The sequence below is a fragment of the Arachis ipaensis genome, chromosome B2 (assembly GCF_059453495.1).
Source record: "Arachis ipaensis isolate K30076 ecotype BB chromosome B2, ASM5945349v1, whole genome shotgun sequence".
Taxonomy (NCBI): Eukaryota; Viridiplantae; Streptophyta; class Magnoliopsida; order Fabales; family Fabaceae; genus Arachis; species Arachis ipaensis.
In genome coordinates, this window is record NC_142437.1 from 2,852,490 (window position 1) to 2,880,235 (window position 27,746).

The window sequence follows — 27,746 nt, forward strand, 5'->3', positions numbered from 1 at the left end:
AATAAGTTTCAGAATGAGTACCAAGAAGGTTAAGATTGATTATGTAGTTGTAATTTAGAAACAAGGTTCAATTTATGAATGAATAATTAATTCAATTATTTCATTTTTTTTATTGTTCTACTTATACTACTAAGTTTCCGTGAAGGTATACATTTAAGAAATAAAAATGAGAGTTATCTCTAATAAACTAGTGAATATAGTATTCTAGTGAATCGTGACAAATTTACAAAATGTAATTAAAAATAGTCGCCATTAATGGGTTGCCCCCATGGATTTAGACAGCATAATGCACCATGAAAGTTCGAAAAGGCATTTCTTAAAAAAAATATTATTTGTCTTGTGGTGGTTATTTTTTATTTTCTTAAAGAATAGGATTACTTAGTCTTACACTCATGTTTAACTTTTTTTTTTATTTTTTAATCACTTTATCTTATCTTTAAATCACTAAACAAAGTGAGCTCCATTTGGAGCTCTACGGCATTAATTACTGCTGATCAACTATGAAATTCTTTTAATACAATTTATTCATGTAATTTGATCAAGTTACTCACTAGTCAATAAGGTATTTTTTTTAAGGTGCAAGTGGTTCAGTGCAAAAATTTCATGCATTATTATATCATATAATGTAGGCCACTAAAGTCTAGTGCTTTTTCAAGAAGGCATTATATAGGAGGGGAAAAAAATACAAATGTTTCGGTGACTAAATTTCTTTTATATTTATTGTATAATTGGTATTTTATTTAGCCGATTCTACCTAATAGAATAAGGTTTTGTTGTTGTATTATATTATTGGTATTTTATTATTATAGAATAAAATATAATTCTCATGTAATTATTGGATTTAGTACACCATGGGTACAAAAATATATGTAATGAGAATATGAGATAATGAAATAATAAACACATAGCGAATATAAAATATCAAAAATACGAGTAAAAAACGATTAAAATAAAACAACTGAAAATATTGAAGAGTGTGGAACAAAGTGGGGTAGGTCACAAGAAATAACAGTAAAAGTAATGGGATGCTACCAATTAAAGGCAGATATAGATAGCATCTAAGTAGGGCAGGTCATAAAAGATATGAAACAGATGTCTGGTGTTTTCAAAAAGCAAATTCCAGAGCCAATGAGTTATAGTTCAAATGGCATAATCTCCCCATACTCAATTAAGAAGTTACGGGTTCAAGTCTTATATTTTTGGTATAAAAAAAAAAAAACATTCCAGAAAATGAAGCGTGAAAAAAAAATGACCAATTTTATGATTTAGTTATTCCATCCAATCAATTTCTTTAGGATGTTGGAAGCCAATTAAGGACACATAAGGGATCATATAGGTGAACTTCAAACCATTGCTTTGAATGAGAAAGGAGCATCACTTTATCCCTTGCTTGCCATTGAAATTTCTCTTATGAATTCTTTATAACACATTAAGCTTTAGTTTGAGCATTATATGTCAAACATAAGGATTAAAGTAGCTAATAATGCATATTTTTGAAGTTCCTATGTTGTCTAGTGAAGACTTGAGGTTTAAGATAAGGTTTCTTTTTTGTCAATGCTTTACTATCATCCACTTAAAGGAGCTAGAATATTCAATCAATCAATTGAGATTTAAAAATGAAATGTAAAGGTAATCTACTTTCATTAAATAATTTCATCAGAAACTGAAAAGTAGAGAATCTTATAGACTACTCAAAATTCAGAACAATGGATATCAAATAATCCTTTTTAGTTATTAAACAAACAAACTTATCTGATTCAAAGCCTTGCTACTAAACAAACAAATTGTAGCACTCATTCATAGCAAGTTAGAGTACAATGAAGCTTTGAATCTCTTCGTCTATAGTTTGTTTTTCCCTATTTTTCCTTCTTATCTGATTTGTCGATTGCAGCCAACCGTTCAACAAGAGGGGGATGAGAGTAGTGATATGCAGAGTACCATGGATCTGTGTTCATAGCTGATAGATTCTCCTCCTGAAAGTCACAATTAGAAATTCAGTCAGATGCAGCAGTAAAGATTCAAGATTACTCCATCTTTTACCAGGAACAAAACCCATGTACTGATTAATTTTGCATAATTTCAAGCAAAGAATAAAATGTTAGGTATATCATGAATCAGATGTATCGCCGAAATTCATAAACATACAATTATATGAAACTAGAACATCAAATAGATAGAATTACCTGTAGTTTCACAAGGGCGTCCCGTAGTTCAGCTGCGTATCCAAGCTTCTTGGCGAAAGCATCAGCCTGCATTGGATGATGATACACATAAGTAGAAGAGAGAGATTTAAACAGGAAAACAGAAAACAAGAACATCACCACTGTAACACATGGCTGAATAAGGAAAGGGAGTAACCTGGAATTCAAATGATCGGCTCACGAGATTCAGACCAAAGCTCACAAGGTGCTGGATGGGGATTACAGTATGCTGCCGATAAAGCCAGGTAAAAAAAAAATGTCAAAGGCATTCTAAGTAAATTTGAAACATTACAGTAAAGAAATGTCAACAAGGAGGTTCGAGTGAACGAGCTCTTGTAAACTAACCGGAAAAAATGTACTAATGTGACCATCTTTTATAATGCTTCTTTACAACATGCTTCGTCTTTTCTGCGGTTTTAATGGACAGACAGAAACTAGCTATACTACTTTTCAACTCAACCATGATTTCGAAAAATACCTGAAATATGATTAGTCCAATGAGGACTGGCTGTGTATCAAATCCAAAACTTCGAAACAGATCGCTTGAGTTCCTCACAAGAGTATATCCGCCAAATTGCAATAGTGTAAGAACCTGTACCAATCAGAAGAGTATATATCAGGCAAAATAGTCACCCAACTCAACAATGAATAGCTCAAAGCAATGTGATGGGACAAGAAAGTATGTTGTATGAGAAAAAGAATGCTACTACACAGACCTGGAATAGAACAAACCCGTACACAGTGTGGTTAAGCTTCCAATGCCCCAGTTCATGGGCAATAACAGCTACAACTTCATCATCATTTTTGTACTGTAAAATAACATTTGATAATGTGAACATCAACCATGACCAACTACTATACAACTAAGGATATGATATCAATAATATATTCCCCAAATGTTTGCAAACATTTGTATATCAATAATATATTCCCCAAATGTTTGCAAACATTTGTTAGTTTATATGGCTTTTGTCACTATGAGTTGGCCTCCACAATTCTTTCACATTTGCCCCCCAAACGCGACAAGAAAAGGAAACAGCACATTATTTTTTAAAATAAAAGAGTTTCATTAAGATGCATAGAAAGAATTTTTTTTTTTTGGAGGGGAGGATGAGGGATAAGAGGCCCTCGATATGGTAGCCAAATACAAGGAAAAGAACTGTAATTTCCTACTATATCATATGATAAGTAAATCTGCATTTTGGTCCCCCAATGACAATGTCATGTCATATGGTTCTTCAGTTTTTAAATATAGTAGTTCTCAAGCAATAAAAATTAGTACTATAATCTTCAATATGCAAGCTTAAACTAGACTAACTTTCCCAAACCAAGTCAATAAGTAGAAGACAACCGTATGCATAGAAGGATTCTAGATTTATTAAACAAGTCACTGCTTGAAATAATGCAAGAAGGGTTTTCAAAGAAATAATTACATAAAGCCTCACAGGTACACAGAAGAAACTGTAACAATCACAAACATGAAAATAATTTACAGTAATCTAAAACCTGCTGAATCAATGTGTCATATAAGACAATCCGCTTGTTCTTGAAGAATCCATACATATAGGCCTGCAATATTTGTAATCATATATTGAGGAAAATTTAATAATAGAATCACAACAAAAATGAGAAAAAAAAGAATACACATCCTGTAGCCTATGCCACTATTGAGCTGTGGTGGTTCCATCCTCATGTAAATAAATAAATAAATAAAAAGGAAAAGGAAATGGAAATGGAGTAGTAGATTTCAAGGACTTCAATCCTTACATTGCTGTGGCTTGACCTTGTTGATCCATCAACAACAAACAACTTCTTTAATGGAAACTTGAGGGAGGCAGCAAGTTTCTCAATTTTCTCCCTGAGTGTACCTTCGGGAAGCTGGACCCCAGCAAAACATGAAGGGAGTGGTGATTAAAAAAAAATATTGCACATTCAAAAACTGTTCTTAAAAGATTATTTAATGTTTTGAAATACTAACTGGGGTGAATTTGTTGAAAAGTGGAGCTATCAGGACTGGATAAATTGTCATCATCACAAGAGAAAGAACAAGAATGAATCCCCATAGATAGATAGCAAGGTAAGGACTTCCTTTCTGCAAAAATCATAGAAGAAAGAATATAAGCACTCTAAAATTACAATAACAGTGATAACATATACAGTATGACAGTAAATATTGCAACGAAAAGTTTACATGTGATAGTTGTTTCAACAGCGCTCAGGATCTTACCTGCACCATTACAATAACTGCAGCCACAATAGGTGGACCAATTACAATGGCTATCAACATTCCTTTGATCATGTCCCTAAAGAACAACCATATTGTTTGCTGTAATAGATGAAAAAGGTAACAACATGAACCATTATGAAGATGAAATGTATAGAAGCTAGACAATATTATCATTTAGCAAAATAAGACATTAAACAGAAATAATTTAAAAAAAATAAAGAATACAAGAGGATCAAAGGAAGAGCATGAACCTTGTTGAAACCATGACGGGCCTCAATCACAAAAGTTAGGTACAGAGAGAAAGGCAAATCAGTTATCTGCAAAAACAGGTAGTAAAGCTTAGGTCATTCATTCACAGATAAGATGTGAATTGAACACTACAACAAAAGTGACAAGGCCTTCTCCGACTAAGGGCTCAATACACGGATCGAACAATAACATTGAGTCCTCTTGTGAATCGTGTTTGCAAAGAAGCCATTCAACCTTAGTCAATCTTAATTGTCATCAGTAATTTTTCCTTGCTTCCCTCTACCTCTAATTATTGAACAGCTTCTCATTTTGTTCTACTCCTTACTAAGGCTTCTACTGGTGTTATTCCTGGTCTTCTCTTGTCTTTTGTGACCACTCTTAAAAATAATACTCATCTTTGCAACATTGAGGTTTTTTGCTTTTTGGTTTTGGTTGCCGAACATTCATTTAAATACAACAGTGCAATACAAGTAGATTTGCATTGAATATTGAGTGGCAGTTTTCTATCGCAAGTAACACTCAACACACTGCCGTATCTCATCCCAACAACTCAATTCTTATGGTTCACATCTCTCTTTATTTTCCATAATTTTGCAAGATGGACCAAAGAAACTTAAACTGGAATGGAATATACGATGTAAATATTGATATCAATAAAGCTTATTTTTATCAAAGGTCTTGCAACATTTTGTACATACCTGTGACCAGAGCATGACACCAGCTAAAAAACCAAGGGTATGCAATATTTCATTTTCTGCATTCAGACCTACGAATGTCATCAAATGTTCTGATTTCTGCAATCAAGAATAGGATTAATTGGTCAAGACTCATGATATAGTTGCTATGTTGGGTTTCACAAAAAACACTGAATTGAACTTTTACCTTCCAAAACCAGGGTAACACCCAAAAGTACAAGATTGTGGAGTCCATCACTACTTTTACAAACTTCTGAACAAAAAGGAAGTATCTGAAAAAAATAAATAAACCTCCCATGTATAAGAACATTAACAAGACATAAACTATAGAAGCAAACTTCAGGAAGACATATGAATATCAAATAAACAAAATAACAAACCTTTTATCAAGACTGTAGGCCCTGGATTTCAAAAATTTATCTTGGCTGATTACGCCTTCTAAAGTCTTTGGAAGAGTAGGAAGTTTGAGTGCCTTATATTGTCGTATATCCAAGTAAGTTTCAAAGAAGTACATAAAGATCATAAACCCTGAAAATTTATTAGATGAAAAACATAAATCAGGTATATCCTATATGTTTCTGACATGTAATATTACCACAGTCATACACAACATTGGATGATTTGGGGTAAATCCATACAGAATCAACACTTGATATGACATTGCCAACAAATTTTTCGTTTTCTAATTGATATTTCTTAATTTATTCAAAGCTACAGCCCGAAAATGCTGCAGATTGTCACAAGTGTATAATTAACATGTTCTATTTTGGTTTAAGATGCTTAAGGAGTTCATCTTACAACCAAAGCCAGCTAATTTATAAGAAACACTCAAACGAGTAGAAATGCAATACAAGGCAACGATGTTCTCATCAGAAAAATAATATTGAAAAAAGGCCACAATGTTATCAAACTCTCATTTACCAGTTCAGGTCCATAAATTGAGTTTGATTCGTGTTTATGTCAACTTTGAGTTTGATTACTTTGCAAGGACGCTTTTGACCAATTCAGTTCACTCTAGCTAGAAGTTATAAGTACTATGCACTATTTAACTCCCACAAAGATATGAACATAAAGAATCATGACTATATCGATCACAAGGTTTTACCTTCTTTTTTCATATCAATTATCCATAAAACTCAACACTTCTAACTCAAATTTTCCTAGAAATGCACCTAGCTCCAAGGTCCTATGAAAATTGAAGGATTCATAATCCTCATAAGGTGAAAGAAAAAAATAATAATTTTCACCTAATCGGGAGGAATTAAAAACAAAAAAAAAACCCATAAATTTTGATGATAAACCCTGAATTCAGATCCCAGAAAAGTTGAAGATAAACCTAAGCTTCCCACAAGTCATTCACATGAAAACTCATCACAAATGGAAACCTTCTCATATCATGAAATAAATGAAACAAATTATCAACACAGCTAACAGCAGCTCATTGAAAACGATTCCTAGCTTGTAAGAAAGGACATGGAAAATTACGACAGTGCCATTGCACAGAGAGAAGAAGAAGAGGAGGGAAGCAGAAGAAGGAGCTCACCAACAACAGCTTCCATATAAGGGAACGCCATGGCTGAAGTATCTGAAGAAGAAAAGGAGCAAAGGGAAGATCTTTCTTGTTTTCAGCTGATACTAGTTTTCCAATGTGCCTATATATATAATGGGAGTTGGGTTGACCCAATTGTGTTTTCTTGGGTCAACACGCCAAATCTGTTTGGTGAAGATATTTTTGTGTTTCATCAGTTTTACTTAAGAGTTAAGATATATATATATGGTAACTACATAAATAAATTAAATGGAATCAGATATTATTCGTTTATAATCTTTCTGAAAAAAGATTACATTTCGATCCTGTTTTATTTCTATATAATCCGCTGGAGATTTCAGCAAGTTATAAGATAATACATAAATTGTAGGATTTAAAAGCGGTTTATATGCAAACAGAAAAAAAAATGTAAATTGTGAAACTTCAATGCGGTTTACATGAAAAAAAAAAAAAAATAAACCATAAGACATTCCAGTGATTTATAAAAATTTATTAGAATATGATCGAAATATAACCTTTCTTCAAAAGTTGTAAATGAATAATATTTAATTCTATTTAATTTATTCATGAAATTTGCCACAAGGATGTTTATTTGAAAAATTATTAAATTCTTTTCACTAAGTCATGAGAAAATAAGAAATTTATTTTTAATAGATTGTAAGTATATAAAACTTTTTATTATCACTCAATCATGTTTTTTTTGTTACCAACAAAATCTAGAGGGTTTATAGTTTAGATGATATCCTTTAAGCATTTGATAAGAGATTTGATTTCTAACTATGTATATGAAAATATTTGTTCAAATTTACAACACAGTTGATAAAAATATTTGTTTTTATCTGTGTATTTCTTGTATTATTTATGTCTAATTAGCATTAGCTTTAAATCATCATTGGAGGATGAATTCAATGCATGATGTTGGATAAACTTTTTTCTTTTGACTTAAGTTCAAATTATGATTTTTGGAGTTTAACCAAACTTCCATACATGCTTTCAATTGATCCAAGCAATGTACATAAAACGATTTAAGTATTAACCTTGTCAAACTATTAAAAGTTTTCATGTCAAATACAGATAAGGGATTCAAGTCCCCTTAAGTTTTGATTTCCATTTCTAAACATTTCAGTAGCAGATTTTTCAGCTCATAAAACAACTAGGGGAAAATATTGAGGATCCCCCTATAACAAAGGCAATAGTTAATATTCCAAAGTCTGTGCTAAACAGCTCTATTTGTAGTAGTAACTACCTATAATAACAAACTGGTAATTACTAAGCTAGCATTGCAACAACTTTAGAAGAACAAACTTGATGTCCCAGAAAGATGGAAAGAAAATTGCAAATTTGAATTAGGGCTCAAATAAAATAAAATACCTCCTTTGGTGAGCTGCTCAATTTCCTTCCCCTTCTTCTCCAACTATGAACTAAGCCCCGAGACCCTGACCTCCAACCTATTCACTTCCTTTCTCAAAACTCCGGAATCTTCTTCAGAATCAAATGGCTTCCGATGCATAACAGATTCGACCACATCTCCCACCGATTGGAAGTAAAGCCTGCAAGCATCGCTGACCCTGCAATTCTGCTTGCAAACGGGGCAAGTGTGCTTCTTCACTCTCGAACAGTACCCGAACCATTGCTGCAAGCTGCAGAATTTCCAAACACAAACACGCACAAGAAATTATCGAGTTAAAAAGACGCAACTTTAGTTAGGTTTTTCTTCAATTGAATAGCGAAAACCGAAAAGCGGGTTTGTAGCGGGAATTTTCACATTTTCTTTTTCTTTTGTTTTTAATTTTAATTTTGTTTACCATAGCTCGTGGAAGACGTGGCCGCAAATGGAGATAGACTGAAGATCTTCGGAAACTGGTTTGAGATCTTCGTAGCAAATGGAGCAAATTGTGCCGGCGAATTCACCTTCTTCGTCCACCATCACGTTGCGGTGCGTGGTGGTGGTGAGCTTCAACTGTTCTTCACTCTCTCTGAGTTGTTGTGAACATGTTAGGTTATTATTTTCTCGCCAGTGGCAGTTTTTTTTTTTTCCGAGAAAATAATTAGGGAGAATAGGAAGAAATTTGAATCTTCTAAATTTTGAATTTATATTTTAGAGAATAAAATATAATCTCTTACTAATTTTTTTTATATTTTTTTTATTTTCATTTATAATATAAATAATAAAAAATTATATTTTATCTTCTAAAATAAAATTTAAAATTTAGAGAATTTAAATCCAACGGAAAAAATGGAAGAGAAAAGAATGGCGCAAAATTAGATTTGGTGGAATGAGCTGTGTTATTTGAGAAGTTACTAAGTTAGAGTTCTAGTAGGTGTCTATAGTTAGAAAATGTCACATCAGCAGATATTTCATATTCATTATTAGAAAATGAGATGTCTGAAACACAAAAACGACACCGTTTTGTTTATTAGAATAGGAAAAGAGAACCCTAGTCCCTAATTCTAAAATTCCCAATCATCTCTCAGTCTCTGCGCTCTAACTATCCCTGTTGCATACAGACACGCACAGCAGCGGCGTCTCCGCGCATCTTGCCGGCAGCTGTGCCTCATCTCCCCGCCGCCAGTCGCCGCTCGTATCTGCTCGATGCTCGCCGCCAGTCGCTGCCTTGTCTCCTTGCCGGCAGACCTTGCCTCCTCTGTCTGTGTTGAAGCTGCCGTCCTGCTCAGCCGTGGCTCGCCTTCTCTGCGTCTCCGTGCCGTGCCTCCTCTGTCTCTGGTGCTCTTGTTTCTCTTCCATTGTCCAAGCTGAGCTAGGTTGCAGAGGTGAGCTTTATTTATTTTTGGTTATTGTATATCAATCTGTTTGCTTTCTCTTCTAGGTGTGCTTTATTGTATATTAATTTTCTTGAATTGTATCTTAATCTGTAATTGGTAATTTCTGTCAATTGGATTTTTGACTATTTATTATATATTGATCTGTTTTGATGCTAGTGTTGTGAGTTGTGACTAAGGTTATGTGATTTATGCTTTATTGTATATTAATCTGTAATTGGCAGTAGTTGTTGTCAATTGGATTTTTTTTCTAGTTATTGTATATTGATCTGTTTTGACTTTTGATGCTGGCGTTGTGAGTTGCGACTAAAGTTATGTGATTGATGCTTTATCGGATATTGATATGCTTGATCTGTTTTGATGCTTTATTGATGCTTGGTTATGTTTATTTGGTGAATTTGATACTGAATTTGCTGAATTAATTGCATGCCTTATGAGTAGAAAATTGTTTAAATTAATTAGATTTTATAATTTATTACATATGCAATCCGCAATCAAAAACTATGTTTTGATCAAATTGTGTATTGTGTGGTTACTTAGATTGTTGGAGAAACCTACCTGTAAAACTAAGATAGGAAATGATTAAATATTTAACCATTATCACGGCTTTCTAAAGTTTGTATGACAGTATAAATCATTCCGCTGTTGCAGGAATAGGAGCCTTGATGCTATCACACTTCCCATGCTTCTATTTCATTGAAGGTGGAGAAAATATAAGATCATTATTCGGTGATGATGTTTTAGCTTCTTCCATATACAAAAACCCATCACAATGATCAGGGCAATAACACGTTCACATTCTCTTATTATACCCCTCCACCATAGCGCTCCCCAAACCTGTCAAACCCAATTCCGAAGCCTCACATTGGAGACCAAAGATGGGGATCATGCTGGCAACATCAACTCAAATGCCAAAGACCGTAACTTTGTTGATTTCGTCATCGAAATTTGCAGAGTCACTCGGACAACACCGCGTTGGGAGACTACCCTTCTTTCCCAATACCCATCTTTCAATTTCAAAGAGCCTTCTTTCTTCCTACATTACCTGACCCACCAGAACAATGCGTTCTTCTCCCTTCGATTCTTTCACTGGCTTTGCTCTACTTGTGGCTTCTCACCGGACCAATCTTCGTGCAGCGCCCTCTTTGATCAACTTGTGGATGCTGGGGCATCTAAAGCTGCAAAGGCCTTGCTTGATTGCCCCGATTTTAACCCTGGGCCTCATTCATTGGAGGGTTACATAAGGTGCCTTAGCAGTGGTGGAATGGTTGAAGATGCACTCCATGTGTTTGATAAATTGCAAAAGGTTGGATTTTGTCCGTCAGTGGAAACTTGGAAGAAATCTCTATTGGGTTGTTTGAAGATTGGGAGGACTGATCTGGTTTGGACATTGTATGGGCGTATGTTGGAATCTGGTGTTGCGGCTAACATTGATGTTGAGACTGTTGGATATCTGGTAAAGGCGTTATGTGTTGAAGGCAAGGTTTCGAAGGGATATGAACTTCTTAGGCAGGTTCTAGGGAATGGCTTGAGTCCTGACAATACTGTTTTTAACACACTTATTAGAGGGTTCTGTAAGAATGGAGAGTATGATAGGGTATCTGAGATCCTTCATATCATGATTGCCAAGAAGGGTAATCCAGATATCTTTACTTACCAAGAAGTCATCAATGGGCTCTTGAAAGAGAACAATTCTGAGGGATTGCGGGTTTTCAATGATATCAAGGATAGAGGGTATTTCCCCGATAGAGTCATGTACACAACAGTGATCGAAGGCCTCTGCAAGAAGGGACAGCTTGGTGTCGCAAGGAAGTTGTGGTTTGAGATGATTCAAAAAGGGTTACTTCCTAATGAGTATACCTATAATGTAATGTTACATGGGTATTGTAAGGCTGGTGAACTTGTTGAAGCAAAGAAGCTCTTTAAAGATATGCGTTCTAGAGGTTATGTAGGAAACACATTTAACTACACCACAATGATTTCGGGTTTGTGTTCACATGGTGAGGCACATAAAGCATGGGTCTTGTTTCAAAAAATGCCTCAAAGGGGTGTGGTTCGTGATTTGATCACTTACAATTCTTTGATTAATGGACTTTGCAATGAGGGGCATCTTGTTAAGGCAACAAAACTGTTTAATGAACTTCAGACACAGGGTTTACAGCCATCGGCTTTCACTTTTACTCCTCTTATAAAAGGACTTTGTAGATTTGGAGAAACGCAGGAGGCAATAAGGTTATGGAATGATATGCGTGATAGGCACTTGATACCACCCTCTATTACACATGACCATATTATTAAGGGGTTATGTAAAGAAGGCAATTCTGCAGAGGGAATGAAATGGCTGCGAAGAATGGTGAGATGGGAGCTAAAACCAGTGTGGAAGACTTTAGAGATCCTGATTTGCACTCTATCACAAGAGAAAAGGTTAGATGATGTTTTGATTGTCTTAAATTCAATATTTAGATTGGGATATACACTTGAACATAGCACAATTCATTTTTTAGTGACGATATTTAACTGGAAAAATGATTGCTTTACTAGTTTATGTTTGGAGAAGATATTAGGAAATAAAAGATAAGTTGATGTTGTGTATATCTGACTTTGTAACATCTTTTTCCAATAGAATGAAGAAATTGAGTATCTCTTGTAAGCTTTTGAGACTATAATCCTGTTGACACTTTCCATTGTTTCCATGTGTTCTTCTTGTCCAGTGAAATAAATACCTCTAAATGAAGCAAACGAAAATTATTACTATCGATTTGAGTTGAGTTAGCTTACATGTTATTATCATTAAACGAAATCGCATATTGCACAATTAGGATTGTGAATCACTTCATAAATGGTCGTGAGACTTCTAACTTCTAAGCTTCCTGTGAACATTCAATGGTAAAATGCTAGTGATTATAGCAAGCATACATCCTATTTATTCTAGGAAAAAAATTGCATGATGTCCGAAATGGATAATGTTACGTGGGACCTAAGCATTTTTTTTTCTGAAAAATTATTTTTTGTTTAAATACGTGAGACAAACTATGATTTTGGTAGTAACACGTCGATTATCTTTTCTTTTCTGGTTAGGCTTAGGATATGCAATAAGTTTCAGAATGAGTACAAAGAAGGTTAAGATTGATTACGTAGTTGTAATTTAGAAACAAGGTTCAATTTATGAATGAATAATTAATTCAATTATTTCATTTTTTTTAATTGTTCTACTTATACTACTAAGTTTCCGTGAAGGTATACATTTAAGAAAATAAAAATGAGAGTTAACTCTAATAAACTAGTGAATATAGTATTCTTATGAATCATGACAAATTTACAAAATGTAATTAAAAATAGTCGCCATTAATGGGTTGCCCCCATGGATTTAGACAGCATAATGCACCATGAGAGTTCGAAAAGGCATTTCTTAAAAAAAAAAATTATTATTTGTCTTGTGTTGGTTGTTTTTTATTTCTTAAATAATAAGATTACTTAGTCTTACACACTCTTGTTTAACTTTTTTATTTTTTAATCACTATCAGTTTATCTTATCTTTAAATCACTAGACAAAGTGAGCTCCATTTGGTGCTCTTTGCCACTAATTTTACTGCTGATCAACTATGAAATTTTTTTAATATAATTTATTCATGTAATTTGATTAAGTTGCTCACTAATCACTAAGGTATGTTTTTTGAGGTGCAAGTGGTTCAGTGGTAAAATCTCATGCATTATGTCATATAGTGTAGGCCACTAAAGTCTAGTGCTTTTTCAAGAATGCATTAGATAGGAGGGGGAAAAAATAAAAATGTTTCGGTGACTAAATTTCTTTTATATTTATTGTATAATTGGTATTTTATTTAGTCGATTCTGTTTAGTGGGATAAAATTTTGTTGTTGTATTGTCTTATTGGTATTTTATTATTATAGAATAAAATATAATTCTCATTGAATTATTGGATTTAGTATACCATGGGTACAAAAATATATGTAATGAGAATATGAGATAGTGAAATAATAAACACACAACGAATATAAAATATCAAAAACACAAGTAAAAAACAATTAAAATAAAATAACTGAAAATATTGAAGAATGTGGGACAAAGTGGGGTAGGTCACAAGAAATAACACTAAAAGTAATGGAGTTAATACTTAAAATGAACTCTAAAATTTGATTTTCGATTTAATTTAACCTTTGAATTTTTAATTGATCCAAATTGTACTGTGAAATTTTAACACATGCCTTAAGTTGCCCCTTCTATCTATTTCCGTCACTGGAAAAATGACGTGGCAAATTTAGTTGACATCTGACACTGGCACAAGAAAAACGACGTCGTTTTTCAAAAATCCAATTCCTTGATCCTTCGTTATTTCAAATTTCCAATGTGCCAAATCCAAACAAACCAACAAGAAGCTCCTGCAACATCCTTCTACCACTGCGTATTCGTAATTGTTGCCATCTCTTTCTGGATCGTGCAACCTTGGCCACTGCACCGACATGCACCATTCGTCGCCCCTTCCTTCTCCTCCTCCTCCTTATACTGTATCTTCCTGTTCTTTCTCTTACCCATTTTGTCTTGGCCGGAATAATTAGCCTCTAAATCAGCCACATAAATCACATGAAAGTGGAACAGCATTCACGACGGTAGCGACAGAATCGTATGTGCCGGAGTCCGAGGTGGGGTCGGCAATGTGGTCAATGGGGGAGGGGGCAGTGGTTCTGGCATCGACGGCTTTGAGAACGTGGAGGGAACTCTCGATGAAGGAAGAGGATGAGTTGAGGTTGTAGTGTTGCACCAGAACCCTATCCCTCATTCTATATTTTCTTTTTCAATAATAATAATAATAATAATGATAATTAAGAATCAGTTTGAACTTTGAAGTGAAATGAAGTAGAAGAGGTTGTGGTTGTTGTGAATGAAGAAGTTGCTCATGCGTATGTGGATGAAGGTGATGATGATTACTTGATCACTAAAAATGGATTGGAGAGAAGCCATGGAAAAAAGGAGAGTGCGAGTGATAGATTTAGCGGCTATACAGAGGAAGAACGAAAAAAGAAAAAAGAAGAAGAGATGAGTCTAAAGCCAAGGATGAGACCATAACTGAAGTTTCTGAAGCTCGAAGTAGTACCCAAACTATGGTTGATTGAGGAGGAGGAAGAAGAAGAGGGAGAGCAAAACAACATCGTTTTGGAACAACTAGCAAAACAACGTCGGGTCAGGTTTCCAGTGACGAGAATGAACGGAAGGGCCAACTTGAGGCATGCGTTAAAATTTTAGAGTACAATTTAGGATAATTGAAAATTGAAGTGTTAAATTGAATCAGGAGTAAAATTTTTTAAAGGCCATTTTGAGTAATAACTCAAAAGTAATGAGATGCTACCAATTAAAGGAAGATATAGATAGCATCTAAGTAGGGCAGGTCATAAAAGATATGAAGCAGATGTCTGGTGTTTTCTTTAAAAAGTTGGAAGCCAATTAAGGACACATAAGGGATCATATAGGTGAAGTTCAAACCACTGCTTTGAATGAGAAAGGAGCATCACTTTATGAAGTTCCCATGTTGTCTAGTGAAGACTTGAGGTTTAAGATAAGGTTTCTTTTTTGTCAATGCTTTACTATCATCCACTTAAAGGAGCAAGAATATTCAATCAATCAATTGAGATTTAAAAATGAAATGTAAATGTAAATGTAATCTACTTTCATTAAATAATTTCATCAGAAACTGAAAAGTAGAGAATCTTATAGACTACTCAAAATTCAGAACTATAGAAATTAAATAATCTTTTTTAAGGCATGGTGTTAGTCATTAAAAAAATAGCATGCTAAGACATCAAAAGGGCCTTCAATTCAGTTTCATTTCACAGCCAAGGCATTTCTATTTTCCTCTCACTCTAATCTGAGCCTTAATCATTTAGATTCAACTTTGAACTCTGCATCAAAGCATTGCTATTGAAACCTATATACTACACAAACAAATTGTAGCACTCATCATTGCAAGTTAGAGTACAATGAAGCTTTGAATCTCTTCACCTATAGTTTGTTTTCCCTATTTTTCCTTCTTATCTGATTCATCGATCGCAGCCAACCGTTCAACAAGAGGAGGATGAGAGTAGTGATATGCAGAGTACCATGGATCTGTGTTCATGGCTGATAGATTCTCCTCCTGAAAGTCACAATTAGAAAATCAATCAGATGCAGCACTAAAGATTCAAGATTACTCCATCTTTTACCAGGAACAAAACCCATGTACTGATTAATTTTGCATAATTTCAAGCAAAGAATAAAATGTTAAGTATATCATGAATCAGATGTATCGCCGAAATTCATAAACAGACATTTATATGAAACTAGAACATCAAATAGATAGAATTACCTGTAGTTTCACAAGGCCGGCCCGTAGTTCAGCTGCATATCCAAGCTTCTTGGCGAAAGCATCAGCCTGCATTGGATGATGATACACATAAGTACAAGAGAGAGAGATTTAAACTGGAAAACAGAAAACAAGAACATCACCACTGTAACACAAGGCTGAATAAGGAAAGGGAGTAACCTGGAATTCAAATGATCGGCTCACGAGATTCAGACCAAAGCTCACAAGGTGCTGGATGGGGATTACAGTATGCTGCCAATAAAGCCAGGTAAAAGAAAATGTCAAAGGTGTTCTAAGTAAATTTGAAACACTACATTAAAGAAATGTCAACAAGGAGGTTCGAGTGAACGAGCTCTTGTAAACTAGCCAAAAAAAATGTATTAATGTGGCCATCTTTTATAGTGCTTCTTTATAACATGCTTCGTCTTTTTTGGGGTTTCAATGGACAGACAGAAAGTAGCTATACTATTCAACTCAACCATGGTTTTGAAAAATACCTGAAATATGATTAGTCCAATGAGGACTGGCTGTGTATCGAATCCAAAACTTCGAAACAGGTCGCTTGAGTTCCTCACAAGAGTATATCCGCCAAATTGCAATAGTGTAAGAACCTGTACCAATCAGAAGAGAATACATCAGGCAAAATAGTCAACTCGACGATGAATAGCTCAAAGCAATGTGATAGGAGAAGACTAAAGTAAATATGTTCTATGAGAAAAAGAATGCTACTACACAGACCTGCACTGCAACAAACGAATACACAGTGTGGTTAAGCTTCCAATGCCCCAGTTCATGGGCAATAACAGCTACAACTTCATCATCATTTTTGCACTGTAAAACAACAATTGATAATGTGAACATCAACCATGACCAACTACTATACAAATAAAGATATGATATCAATAATATATTCCCGAAATGTTTGCAAACATTTGTTAGTTTATATGGCTTTTGTCACTATGAGTTGGCCTCCACAATTCTCTCACGTGCCCCCAAACACAAAAGAAAAGGACACAGCACATTATTTATTTTTTTTTTTTTTTGAATAAACGAATTTCATTAAGATGGATAAAAAGTAATTTTTTTGTTGGGGGGTGAGGATGAGGGATAAGAGGCCCTCCATATGGTAGTAGCCAAATACAAGGAAAAAAACTGTAAATTCCTAATATATCACATGATAAGTAAATCTGCATTTTGGTCTCCCAGTGATAATGTCATGTCATATGGTTCTTCAGTTTTTAAATATAGTAGTTCTAAAGCAATAAAAATTAGTGCTATGATCTTCAATATGCAAGCTTAAACTAGACTAACTTTCCCAAACCAAGTCAATAAGTAGAAGACAACCGTATGCATAGAAGGATTCCAGATTTATTAAATAAGTCACTGCATGAAATAATGCAAGAAGGATTTTCAAAGAAATAACTACATAAAGCTTCACAGGTACACAGAAGAAAGTGTAACAATCACAAACATGAAAATAATTTTTAAAACTCAGTAATCTCAAACCTGCTGAATCAATGTGTCATATAAGACAATCCGCTTGTTCTTGAAGAATCCATACATATAGGCCTGCAATATATGTAATGATATATTGAGAAAAATTTAAAAGCCCAACAAAAATGAGGGCAAAAAAAAACATCCTGTAGCCTATGCCACTATTTAGCTGTGGTGGTTCCATCCTCATATAAATAAATAAACAAATAAAAAGGAAAAGGAAAAGGAAATGGAGTAGCAGATCTCGAGGAGTTCAATCATTACATTGCTGTGGCTTGACCTAGTTGATCCATCAACAACAAACAACTTCTTTAGTGGAAACTTGAGAGAGGCAGCAAGTTTCTCAATTTTCTCCCTGAGTGTACCATCCGGAAGCTGGTCCCCAGCAAAACATGAAGGGAATGGTGATCAAAAATAAAATATTGCACCTTCATAAACTGTTCTTAAAAGATTATTTAATATTTTGAAATACTAACTGGGGTGAATTTGTTGAAAAGTGGAGCTATCAGGACTGGATAAATTGTCATCATCACAAGAGAAAGAACAAGCATGAACCCCCATAGATAGATAGCAAGGTAAGGACTTCCTTTCTGCAAATATTATAGAAGATAGAATATAAGCACTCTAAAATTACAATAACAGAAATAACAGATAAAGTATGACAGTAAATATTGCAACAAAAAGTTTACACGTGATGGCTGTTTCAACAGCGATCAGGATCTTACCTGCACTATTACAATAATTGCAGCCACAATAGGTGGACCAATTACAATGGCTATCAACATTCCTTTGATCATGTCCCTAAAGAATAACCATATTGTTTGCTGTACAATAGATGAAAAAAGTAACAACATGAACCATTATGAAGATGAAATGTATAGAAGCTAGTCAATATTATCATTTAGAAAAATAAGACATTAAACAGAAAGATAATTTTAAAAAAACAATAAAGAATACAAGAGGATCAAAGGAAGAGCATGAACCTTGTTAAAACCATGACGGGCCTCAATCACAAAAGTTGAGTACAGAGAGAAAGGCAAATCAGTTATCTGTAAAAACGAGTAGTAAAGCTTAGGTCATTCATTTGCATATAAGATGTGAATTGAACACTACAACAAAAGCGACAAGGCCTTCTCCAACTAAGGGCTGAATACATGATAAGAACAATAACATTGAGTCCTCTTGTGAATCGTGTTTGCAAAGCCATTCAACCTTAGTCATTCTTAAATGTCATCAATAATTTTTCCTTGCCTCCCTCTACCTCTAATTCGAACAGCTTTTCGTTTTGTTGTACACCTTAATAAGGCTTCTACTGGTCTTATTCCTGGTCTTCTCTTGTCATTTGTGACCACCCTTAAAAAATAACTCTCATCTTTGCAACATTGAGGTTTTTTGCTTTTTGGTTATGGTTGCCAACCATTCATTTAAATACAACAGAGCAACACAAGTAGATTTGCTTTGAATATTGAGTGGCAATTTTCTATTGGAAGTAACACTCAACACACTGCCGTATCTCATTCCAACAACTCAATTCTTATGGTTTGCATCTCTCTTTATTTCCATAATTTTGCAAGATGGACCAAAGAAACTTAAACTGGAATGGAATATACGATGTAAATATTGATATCAATAAAGCTTATTTCTATCAAAGGTCTTGCAGCATTTTGTACATACCTGTGACCAGATCATGACACCAGCTAAAAAACCTAGGGTATGCAATATTTCATTTTCTGCATTCAGACCTACTAATGTCACCAAATGTTCTGATTTCTGCAATCAAGAATAGGATTAATTGGTCAAGACCCATGATATAGTTGCTATGTTGGGTTTCATAAAAAACACTGAATTGAACTTTTACCTTCCAAAACCAGGGCAACACCCGAAAGTACAAGATTGTGGAGTCCATCACTATTGTTACAAACTCGTGAACAAAATGGAAGTAGCTGAAAAAGGTAAATAAACCTCCATGTAGAAGAACATTAACAAGACACATAAAACTATAGAAGCAAACTTCAGGATGACCTATGAATATCAGATAAACAAAATGACAAACCTTTTATCAAGACTGTAGGCCCTGGATTTCAAAAATTTATCTTGGCTGATTACGCCTTCTAAAGTCTTTGGAAGAGTAGGAAGTTTGAGTGCCTTATGTTGTCGTATATCCAAGTAGGTTTCAAAGAAGTACATAAAGATCATAAACCCTGAAAATGGATCAGATGAAAAACATATATCAGGTATATCCTATATGTTTTTGACATGTAATACTACCACAGTCATACACAACATTGGTTGATTTGGGGTAAATCCATACAGAATTAACACTTGATATGACATTGCCAACAAATTTTTCGTTTTCTAATTGATATTTTCCTGATTTATTTGAAGCTGCAACCAGAAAACACTGCAGATTGTCACTGAGTGTATAATTAACATGTTCTATGTTGGTTTAAGATGCTTAAGGACTTCATCTTACTACCAAAGCCAGCTAATTTATAAGAAACACTCAAATGAGTAGCAATGCAATACAAGGCAATGATGTTCGCATCGGAAAAATAATATTAAAAAAAGGCCACAATGTTATCAAACTCTCATTTCCCAGTTTAGGTCCATAAATTGAGTCTTACAGTTTTACAAAATGAGCTTTATGATTCATGTTTATGTCAACTTTAAGTTTGATTACTTTGCAAGGGGTGGCTTTTGACCAATTCAGTTCACTCTAGCTAGAAGTTATAACTACTAGTCTACTATGCACTATTTAACTCCCACAAAGATATGAACATATAGAATTATGAGTATATCGATCACAAGGTTTTGCCTTTTTTTTTCTCATATCAATTATCCATAAAACTCAACATTTCTAGCTCAAATGTTCCTAGAAATGCACGTAGCTCCCAGGTCCCATTAAAATTGAAGGATTCATAATCCTCATAAAGTTAAAGAAAAAAAAAATTCACCTTATAGGGAGAAATTAAAAAAAAAAAGAAAAACCCTAAATTTTTATGATAACCCCTGAATTCAGAACCCATAAAAGTTGAAGAAAAACCTAAGCTTCCCACAAGTCATTCACATGAAAACTCATAACAAATGGAAACTTTCTCATACCATGAAATAAATGAAACAAATTTCTATCAACACAGCTAACAGCAGCTCATTGAAAACGATTCCTAGCTTGTAATAAAGGAAATGGAAAATTACGACAGTGCCATTGCAGAGAGAGAAGAGGAAGAGGAGGGAAGAAGAAGAAGAAGAAGGAGCTCACCGACAACAGCTTCCATATAAGGGAACGCCATGGCTGAAGTATCTGAAGAAGAAAAGTAGCAAAGGGAAGATCTTTTTTTTTTTCAGCTGATACTAGTTTTCCAATGCGCTTATATATAATGGGTTTTGGGTTTAAGGTTTTGAGTTGGGTTGACCCAATTGTGTTTTGGACTTTCGGGTCAACACACCATTCATCTGTTTTACTTAAGAGTTAAGACACAAAACAGTTTATATATATATATATGGTAACCAACTTGGGTTGGTCGGGTGGTCAGCTCACTCGTCCGCTTAAGTAAGTATCGCGAGTTTGAATCCCGCCTTGTGCATGCAGCAACTCATTGGCTAGCGACAGACCTTTAAATGGAGTTCAGATCCACAACGGATTAGTCCTTAACCTGTCGGGTTGGGGGATACCGTTTGAGTAAACCAAAAAAAAAAATATATATATATATATATATATAGTAATTACATAAATAAAACTTCCATGAAAAAAATATATATATATAGTAAAACTTCGAAGCGATTTACATGAAAAAAAAAAAAAAGTAAACCATAAGACATTCCAATGATTTACGAAAATTTATTATAATATGGTCGAAATATAACCTTTCTTCAAAAGTTGTAAATGAGTAATATTTAATTCTATTTAATTTATTCATGAAATTTGCTACAAGGCATGTTTGTTTGAAAAATCTAATAGATTATAGATTCATGTCAGTAAGTCATGAGAAAATAAGAAATTTATTTTTAATAGATGGTTAGTATATAAAACTTAATATTATCACTCAATCATGTATTTTTTCTTACCAACAAAATCTAGATAGTTGATAGTTTAGATGATATCCTTTAAGCATTTGATAAGAGATTTGCTTTCTAACTATGTATATGAAAAGATTTGTTCAAATATATTTGTTTTTATCTGTGTATTTCTTGTATTATTTATGTCTAATTAGCATTAGCTTTAAATCATCATTGGAGGATGAATTCAATGCATGATTTTGGATAAACTTTTTTCTTTGACTTCAGTTCAAATTACGATTTTGGAGTTTAACCAAACTTCCATACATGCTTTCAATTGATCCAAGTAATGTAAATAAAACGATTTAAGTATTAACCTTGTCAAACTATTAAAAGTTTTCATGTCAAATACGGATAAGGGATTCAAGTCCCCTTAAGTTTTGATTTCCATTTCTAAACATTTCATTAGCAGATTTTTCAGCTCATAAAACAACTAGGGAAAAATATTGAGGATCCCCCTATAACAAAGACAATAGTTAATATTCCAAAGTCTGTGCTAAACAGCTCTATTTGTAGTAGTAACTACCTATAATAACAAACTGGTAGTGACTAAGCTAGTTTTTATTAGTGTAAAATTGTGGAACCAATTGAAAATGTGTCTGCATATCAATAAAATAATGTGAGCTTTAGTGTTCAGTTCTTGTTCTTTACTTGTTTTGTCCATAATATTGGTGAGAGTTCCATCACAACAAAAAAAAAAACATGAGTTTTGATCCATGGATACCAAAAAAGAAAAAAAAAAATCAGTACTTTAAGGTACCGTTTGGTGGAGAGATAGAGACAGAAAGACTGAGACTAAGAGACAGGGATGGAAATAAATTTCAATATTCTATTTGGTGCAAAATGGGAGACAGAAATTGAAACAAGAATGAAACTCTAATTTAATTTGCACAAAGGGTAAAATTGGAATTCATTAATTGAAATGAGCGTATTTTAGGTATAAAATGTTATTAAAGTTTCAGTCTCCATCTCTAAAAATTTTAGTCCCCTGTGTCCTTACTTTTTGGAGGTACTGAAATACTAAAATTTTGAAGACAGAGAAAAAAATTTTAGTACTAGTCTCTGAATCAACAAACATAATACTAAGTCTCAGTCTCTCAGTCTCTGTGTCAGTACCTCAAAACAAACGCTACCTAAGAGATGCTACTTGTATAAAGGTTTTAGTGTAGGTGGATACTCTAATAAAGATTTCATAATTGTCTTCATATAAAAATACTTTATTGTGACCATTAGATGATAGATTTTAGGGCTTAATTTTCATATACTATAAAAGTGTTATTTTTATTTAAAGTTGGCAAAACAAATAAGTCACACTTTTTAGACCAAGATCATCATAAAAAGATGTTTTTGACATCTTCATTGGAGTAGCTGCCTTCAATTTAAAGCTATGTTTTTGAGTATCTACATTATTCCCATTTCATGATAAGTACTTCAAGGCATCTTTATTTGAATTGTTATCCGCAAAAAAAATTGCTCACTAGTTTGTTGAAGGTACAATGAAGATAGAGTCTCAATTGATACTCTTACATTATGTTGTTCTTATAATCCAAAAGAACAATTTAGAACTCAATCAATATCTGAAAAGATAGAAGTTATTGAATGAAATGAAAATTTGACCTTGAATTATCATGATTCATGAGGGTCTAAAAAGCAAGGGAGAAAAAAATGAAGAGAATCCAGACAACCCCGGTACAATAATGTTGGAATATTCTTATGTTACTGGTGGAAATTATTTCTCACCGATATTGCACATGCTACAATCCATACCAAAATGCTAAGATGCTTGGCTACATGGTACTAAGGAATCTAGGATCCTAGGACTTGGAATCATATTTCATTCTTCAACATCTAATGTTCTTTTCTAAGAAAAAAAGGTCTGTTCAGGTAAATTTAATCTTTCAACTACCAATTTCTCATCAATAACTGGTAATTATAATAAATTTAAAACACTCAAAATTATAACCTAATAATAGTATAAGAATGTCTCCCCTCATATCAAGAAAAATTTTAGGGAAATTATGACCTTTTTGTTCAGAAGTGCGAGTAGCTGCTTAATCAACTTCAGCAGAAATTTAGACCAGGCAACAAGACAAACTTTTATTATGTAAAATATATGTAAATGCATGAAACCATAAAGTAAAAGCTGCATGGCTTTATTGGTTTATATACACCACCATACACACAATCCTAAGTCCCTACTTGTATATACTACATTGTAGAAAGGAGAGCTTTCAAAGCATAACACACAAAACCTGAAAACCACTCAACATACTGTACATCATAGCCTCCAGAAGTTAACAAAGACACTCAAATTGTCCAAGGCATTCCAAGGATATACATTCAAGCCTCCTAACAAGGATTCTTCCTTACCTAAGGTCCTAACCATATGCCTAAATAACTATATATACGGTATTATATACACATGTTTGCATCTGCATCCTACATTTTTCTTCTTCTAGCAAAACCTTCTGTCGCTTTCCACCTTCTCACATGTCTGATTTTGTATGCATCAGAAAATGTTCTATCTGCCAACACCTTAAGCAGTTAGAACAGCACTCTCAGATTTGAGCAACTTGCTGCAAGGATTGACAAACTTTGCCTCTTCAGAGTTGGCTCCGTATGACGAAAGCAACCTCTTCTGCATTGTTTAAAAAAATGGGAAACAAGAGAATAGCTCAGTACACCATATTATAGTACGCAGGATGAGAGTAAAAATGATGCTGGAAAAGTCTGGAAAATGACCGGACAAAACTCGACCATAGAATGGACAAAGTAATGCACTAAACTTCAGAATAGATTCATCTTTTATCAAATGATTGAAGAATACAATAAAAAATCGACATGCACAGTCACTCTGTTGGAGAAGTACCATTGGAAAGGGGAAACAAAACTTACATGATCCTCAAATTCAGGACTCATTAGATTCATGGAGAGGTTTCTCATCAACAACAGTACCTGCAAAAGAGAGCCTTGTGAATAACTCGAGCAGAGGGGCCATGAATTTAAACCATAATATCAGACTTCCCTTGTAACCTTGAACCTTTACACACTGCAGAAAAAAAGGAATGATATGGAGGCAAGGCAAGGGAAGGACTAGAGAATAATTACCGTTTCCATATTTATTGGGTCCATCTGTTTCAGCCTCTGGAGATGATTAGTAGAATTGGGATCAAATACACTGCCAATGAAGCTGTAGACTTGTGCAAAATCTGGCATAACTGTATAGAACAGATGAATTTGTCAACAGGACAATCAATCATCATAAAATATATATAGTATGAAACAGATGCATAACAAATGACAACAATGCACAATTCAAACACTATTGATGCAAAAACAAGAACCAAAAACCATTAGTTGCAGTTTAAGTACCATCCCAACCTTTAATTGGCTTGGTCTGGTTTCTTTGTTCAAACCCATTGTTACTTGGCCAAGTTGGAGGGGTGTTCTCATTACTGCTGCTATAGCAACAAGTAAGAGGGACAGCTTGTCCAGCTCCAGCCAATCCCATATCATCTGTCAAAACAAAAAGTTCAGCAAAAAGCCCCTCATATTTTAATATTGAAATGTCAAAAGGTGGCATTGAGGTAAAATAAAGACCTTTAGTTGCTGGTGGCACATTGCTTGGGGCCACATTGCTTGGTGGCATGGTGTTATAATTCCAAGATGATAAAGGCACACTGGTTACTGGAGTTCCTAGCACAGATGATGAATCCGGGCTATAAATGTATGCAGGTTCAATGAAAGCTGAGGAAGATTGCAATGGCCCAGTGACATGGGATGCAGTAGGAGCTGATAAAATGCAGAAGTAGAAACCAGTGTTAATTTAAATACTACGCAACAGAAAGAAACAAGAAATGCATGAAATGTAGATAGATGCTAACCACTCTTGGGAGCTTTTTGAGGGTATGGATGAGAAGCTTTTCTCTTTGGCCGAGGGGGAGGTACATGTTCACTTGTTCCATTCTTCTGGACTTTAAGGAAATATTTTTGTGCATGACTCCGTATCTGCCAAGAAATAGGAGAAGCAAAGTTGATTCTACATTTGTTCATGGAAGGATGAAGAGAGGATAGAAATAAGACCACACAATGAATGTTTAGACATTTCAAAAGAAGAAAATTGATGAAGCACGTACAAATTACAAGTGTGTATTCCTATGCCTGTAAATAGATTTGTTTTTAAGGGAAAAGATAAGAAACAAAGTGAATAGCACCAATCATCACATATAACTGAATAAATTTAACAAAATACATAATTTGGAATTCAAAAATAAATAATCATGTTAAATAACGAACAAAATATAAAGTCACATCATTCTCACTGTCTAGACAGAAACCAAAACTATCCAGCAATCACCAGTAACTTCTTCTCTGCTCTTCTAAATTTTATTTTTCAGTAACAATAATAATTACCTGGATAACAGTTTTTGAGCCGACAAATGCTTCAATCTTCTTCCAATCACGATCAAATCTGAAACCAATCAAGAGAAATATAGAAGGAAATAAGCAAAACAAGACCATCAAGAAAATAACACAAATATTATAACAGGCACCAATTTTTTTGGATACCGTAATTCAATCTCATAAAAGTGGTGAATCCCAATCCTATGGCTTTGCCTAAAACTCAAATCAATGACTAATTTTCTGATACTTGTATGAAATGAAAGATTCCATGACTTGTAAAACCTATTTCTTTCAATTCTTAATTTTAGCAGAATCTTAGTTATTTAAATTATAAAGAACAAGAAAATAATTTTATGCTCCATGTTTCAGAAGCAGATTTCGTGCAATCCCAGCTCACAGAGGTGTGAGATTGAAAGCACCAATGGTTTTGGTAGTGATGTGGAGGAGCTGACTCACAGTAAAGATATCCGGTAACAAAGGGGGACTTCTAGTACAAGGTACACTAACTCCATAAGCACACTTTTGCAGCGCTATGCTATGCATTCACAAGGGATGCATATATCCTCTAAGGCTCACTAGTCACTACCAAACAGTTCCTACGGTTTAACCCTCAAAAACTAAAAAACCTATACTTTTTTCTGGGGGGGCAGGGAACCCTAGCAACCAAACTGTGATAAACAATATAAGGAAGAAGGAAATAAGTAAAGGACTTTGAGACCCCAAATTCAAGAACCAAATTGGTATACAGTGTTAACAATATAATCATTTTTACATGATCAATCAACCACGTGTTCCTTTTATCATTCAATGAGTTCAAAGTCATCACACGAGATATCAAACTCGCTAATCAACATGAAAAACACACATTTGGTTTAGATTTAGCTCACTTGCAGCTCAAAATATGATCTATTATCTAAAGCTTCCTGAGATAACTTTCAACAAGGGGGAGAAATTTTATTACTTCCCTGAAATCGGCTATATCAAACATAATTTTACAAAATTCAATAAAAAAACTTCTGAAATTCCAAAAACTCATCACCAATCCACACAATCTTAATTATCCATAAAATTCAATAATTAGGGAAGTAGGAGGTGGTGGGGAAGAGATACTAAAGAAATAACCAATTCTCACCATTCATCTTCATCCTAATCCAAACATTTAACCAGTATCAAACTTTACCTAATACACAAACAAAATCAGATATCCCAAAAACCATAAAAATCCAATTTTTATATTCAATTAAAACCGAAAATATAAAGAATTTAAAAAAACTTACAATTGAAGAGCTTCTAGAAACTTGTCATGCTCCTGCTCGGTCCAGCTCTCCCTAGACTTAGTAATCGTGTAGGGTTTCCGGATCTTCTTACTCGGATCCTCCGCCACGTTAACGGCGGAAGACGCAGCTGATGGCACGGTTGCCGGAGCATGCTGCGGCGGAGGCGGAGGCGGCATCGGATTAACGCCGGGAAGTCCCATATTGGACGAAGAAGGATCGAAGAAGAAAAATCCTTGAGCTGGGTTCGGATTCACCGACACCATCAAGTAACCCTTAGAATTCAATCAGAACCAAAAACCGAAAAACAACTCCGATTGCGTTTCAGATTTTCCTTCTCTTCTTTTTAGGGTGTGTGACTGTGTCAGTGGGTTTTCCAACAAACTCTGCGTCTGCTTGTTTCTGATGTCCGTTATCGTTTTTGGATCGCAAATTTTTGTGTGTCGTAATCTTTCGTTTCTCTC

The 27,746-nt window shown here is 34.2% G+C and overlaps 4 protein-coding genes across 6 annotated transcripts; 1 reads left to right on the top strand and 3 right to left on the bottom strand.

Annotated features, from left to right (window-relative positions):
- Positions 1 to 1,617: 1,617 nt before the first annotated feature.
- LOC107622314 (CAAX prenyl protease 1 homolog) lies at positions 1,618 to 8,923 on the bottom strand. 2 transcript variants are annotated; one of them, XM_016324174.3, is made up of 16 exons: positions 8,727 to 8,923; positions 8,293 to 8,561; positions 6,916 to 7,085; positions 5,753 to 5,900; positions 5,560 to 5,644; positions 5,376 to 5,471; positions 4,680 to 4,745; positions 4,429 to 4,527; positions 4,180 to 4,293; positions 3,969 to 4,079; positions 3,708 to 3,770; positions 2,918 to 3,010; positions 2,680 to 2,793; positions 2,359 to 2,430; positions 2,184 to 2,249; positions 1,618 to 1,973 (listed from the first exon to the last, which is right to left on the bottom strand). In XM_016324174.3, exons 3-16 carry the CDS (start codon positions 6,944 to 6,946, stop codon positions 1,857 to 1,859), a joined length of 1,275 nt encoding a protein of 424 aa, XP_016179660.1. In that variant the 5' UTR covers positions 6,947 to 7,085; positions 8,293 to 8,561; positions 8,727 to 8,923; the 3' UTR covers positions 1,618 to 1,856. The 2 variants fall into 2 exon arrangements, with proteins under 2 accessions (XP_016179660.1, XP_016179667.1); XM_016324181.3 differs by lacking the exon at positions 6,916 to 7,085.
- Positions 8,924 to 9,345: 422 nt separating this feature from the next.
- On the top strand, positions 9,346 to 12,370 carry LOC107622283 (Tetratricopeptide repeat (TPR)-like superfamily protein). 2 transcript variants are annotated; one of them, XM_016324152.3, is made up of 2 exons: positions 9,346 to 9,693; positions 10,354 to 12,370. In XM_016324152.3, the coding sequence occupies exon 2, from the start codon at positions 10,475 to 10,477 to the stop codon at positions 12,278 to 12,280; it is 1,806 nt and encodes a 601-aa protein (XP_016179638.1). In that variant the 5' UTR covers positions 9,346 to 9,693; positions 10,354 to 10,474; the 3' UTR covers positions 12,281 to 12,370. The 2 variants fall into 2 exon arrangements, with proteins under 2 accessions (XP_016179638.1, XP_016179644.1); XM_016324158.3 differs by having other exon boundaries at positions 9,384 to 9,693; positions 10,331 to 12,370.
- Positions 12,371 to 15,461: 3,091 nt separating this feature from the next.
- Positions 15,462 to 21,012, bottom strand: LOC107622301 (CAAX prenyl protease 1 homolog). Its single transcript, XM_016324166.3, has 14 exons — positions 20,808 to 21,012; positions 19,602 to 19,749; positions 19,407 to 19,491; positions 19,223 to 19,318; positions 18,532 to 18,597; positions 18,274 to 18,372; positions 18,025 to 18,138; positions 17,813 to 17,923; positions 17,561 to 17,623; positions 16,793 to 16,885; positions 16,552 to 16,665; positions 16,235 to 16,306; positions 16,058 to 16,123; positions 15,462 to 15,847 (listed from the first exon to the last, which is right to left on the bottom strand). The coding sequence occupies exons 1-14, from the start codon at positions 20,836 to 20,838 to the stop codon at positions 15,731 to 15,733; spliced, it is 1,275 nt and encodes a 424-aa protein (XP_016179652.1). The 5' UTR covers positions 20,839 to 21,012; the 3' UTR covers positions 15,462 to 15,730.
- Positions 21,013 to 23,675: 2,663 nt separating this feature from the next.
- LOC107622330 (protein REVEILLE 5) lies at positions 23,676 to 27,746 on the bottom strand. The gene is made up of 8 exons (XM_088504550.1): positions 27,286 to 27,746; positions 26,018 to 26,075; positions 25,489 to 25,612; positions 25,205 to 25,396; positions 24,986 to 25,120; positions 24,713 to 24,822; positions 24,500 to 24,559; positions 23,676 to 24,242 (listed from the first exon to the last, which is right to left on the bottom strand). The coding sequence occupies exons 1-8, from the start codon at positions 27,546 to 27,548 to the stop codon at positions 24,141 to 24,143; spliced, it is 1,044 nt and encodes a 347-aa protein (XP_088360676.1). The 5' UTR covers positions 27,549 to 27,746; the 3' UTR covers positions 23,676 to 24,140.

Excerpts from the sequence above, each read along its gene's own strand:
- LOC107622301 (XM_016324166.3), bottom strand. The coding sequence starts at position 20,838 with ATGGCGTTCCCTTATATGGAAGCTGTTGTCG. Across the intron at positions 19,492-19,601 it reads GCCTACAGTCTTGATAAAAG|CTACTTCCATTTTGTTCACG; the intron begins GTTTGTCATTTT and ends TACCTTTTTCAG. Across the intron at positions 17,624-17,812 it reads CTAGGTCAAGCCACAGCAAT|GCCTATATGTATGGATTCTT; the intron begins GTAATGATTGAA and ends CATATATTGCAG.
- LOC107622314 (XM_016324174.3), bottom strand. The coding sequence starts at position 6,946 with ATGGCGTTCCCTTATATGGAAGCTGTTGTTG. Across the intron at positions 2,794-2,917 it reads ACGGGTTTGTTCTATTCCAG|GTTCTTACACTATTGCAATT; the intron begins GTCTGTGTAGTA and ends TGATTGGTACAG. Across the intron at positions 2,250-2,358 it reads GCCGATCATTTGAATTCCAG|GCTGATGCTTTCGCCAAGAA; the intron begins GTTACTCCCTTT and ends CATCCAATGCAG.
- LOC107622283 (XM_016324152.3), top strand. The coding sequence starts at position 10,475 with ATGATCAGGGCAATAACACGTTCACATTCTCTTATTATACCCCTCCAC.
- LOC107622330 (XM_088504550.1), bottom strand. The coding sequence starts at position 27,548 with ATGGTGTCGGTGAATCCGAACCCAGCTCAAGGATTTTTCTTCTTCGAT. Across the intron at positions 25,613-26,017 it reads GCTCAAAAACTGTTATCCAG|ATACGGAGTCATGCACAAAA; the intron begins GTAATTATTATT and ends ATTTCTTGGCAG. Across the intron at positions 24,243-24,499 it reads GTCCTGAATTTGAGGATCAT|AAGAGGTTGCTTTCGTCATA; the intron begins GTAAGTTTTGTT and ends TAAACAATGCAG.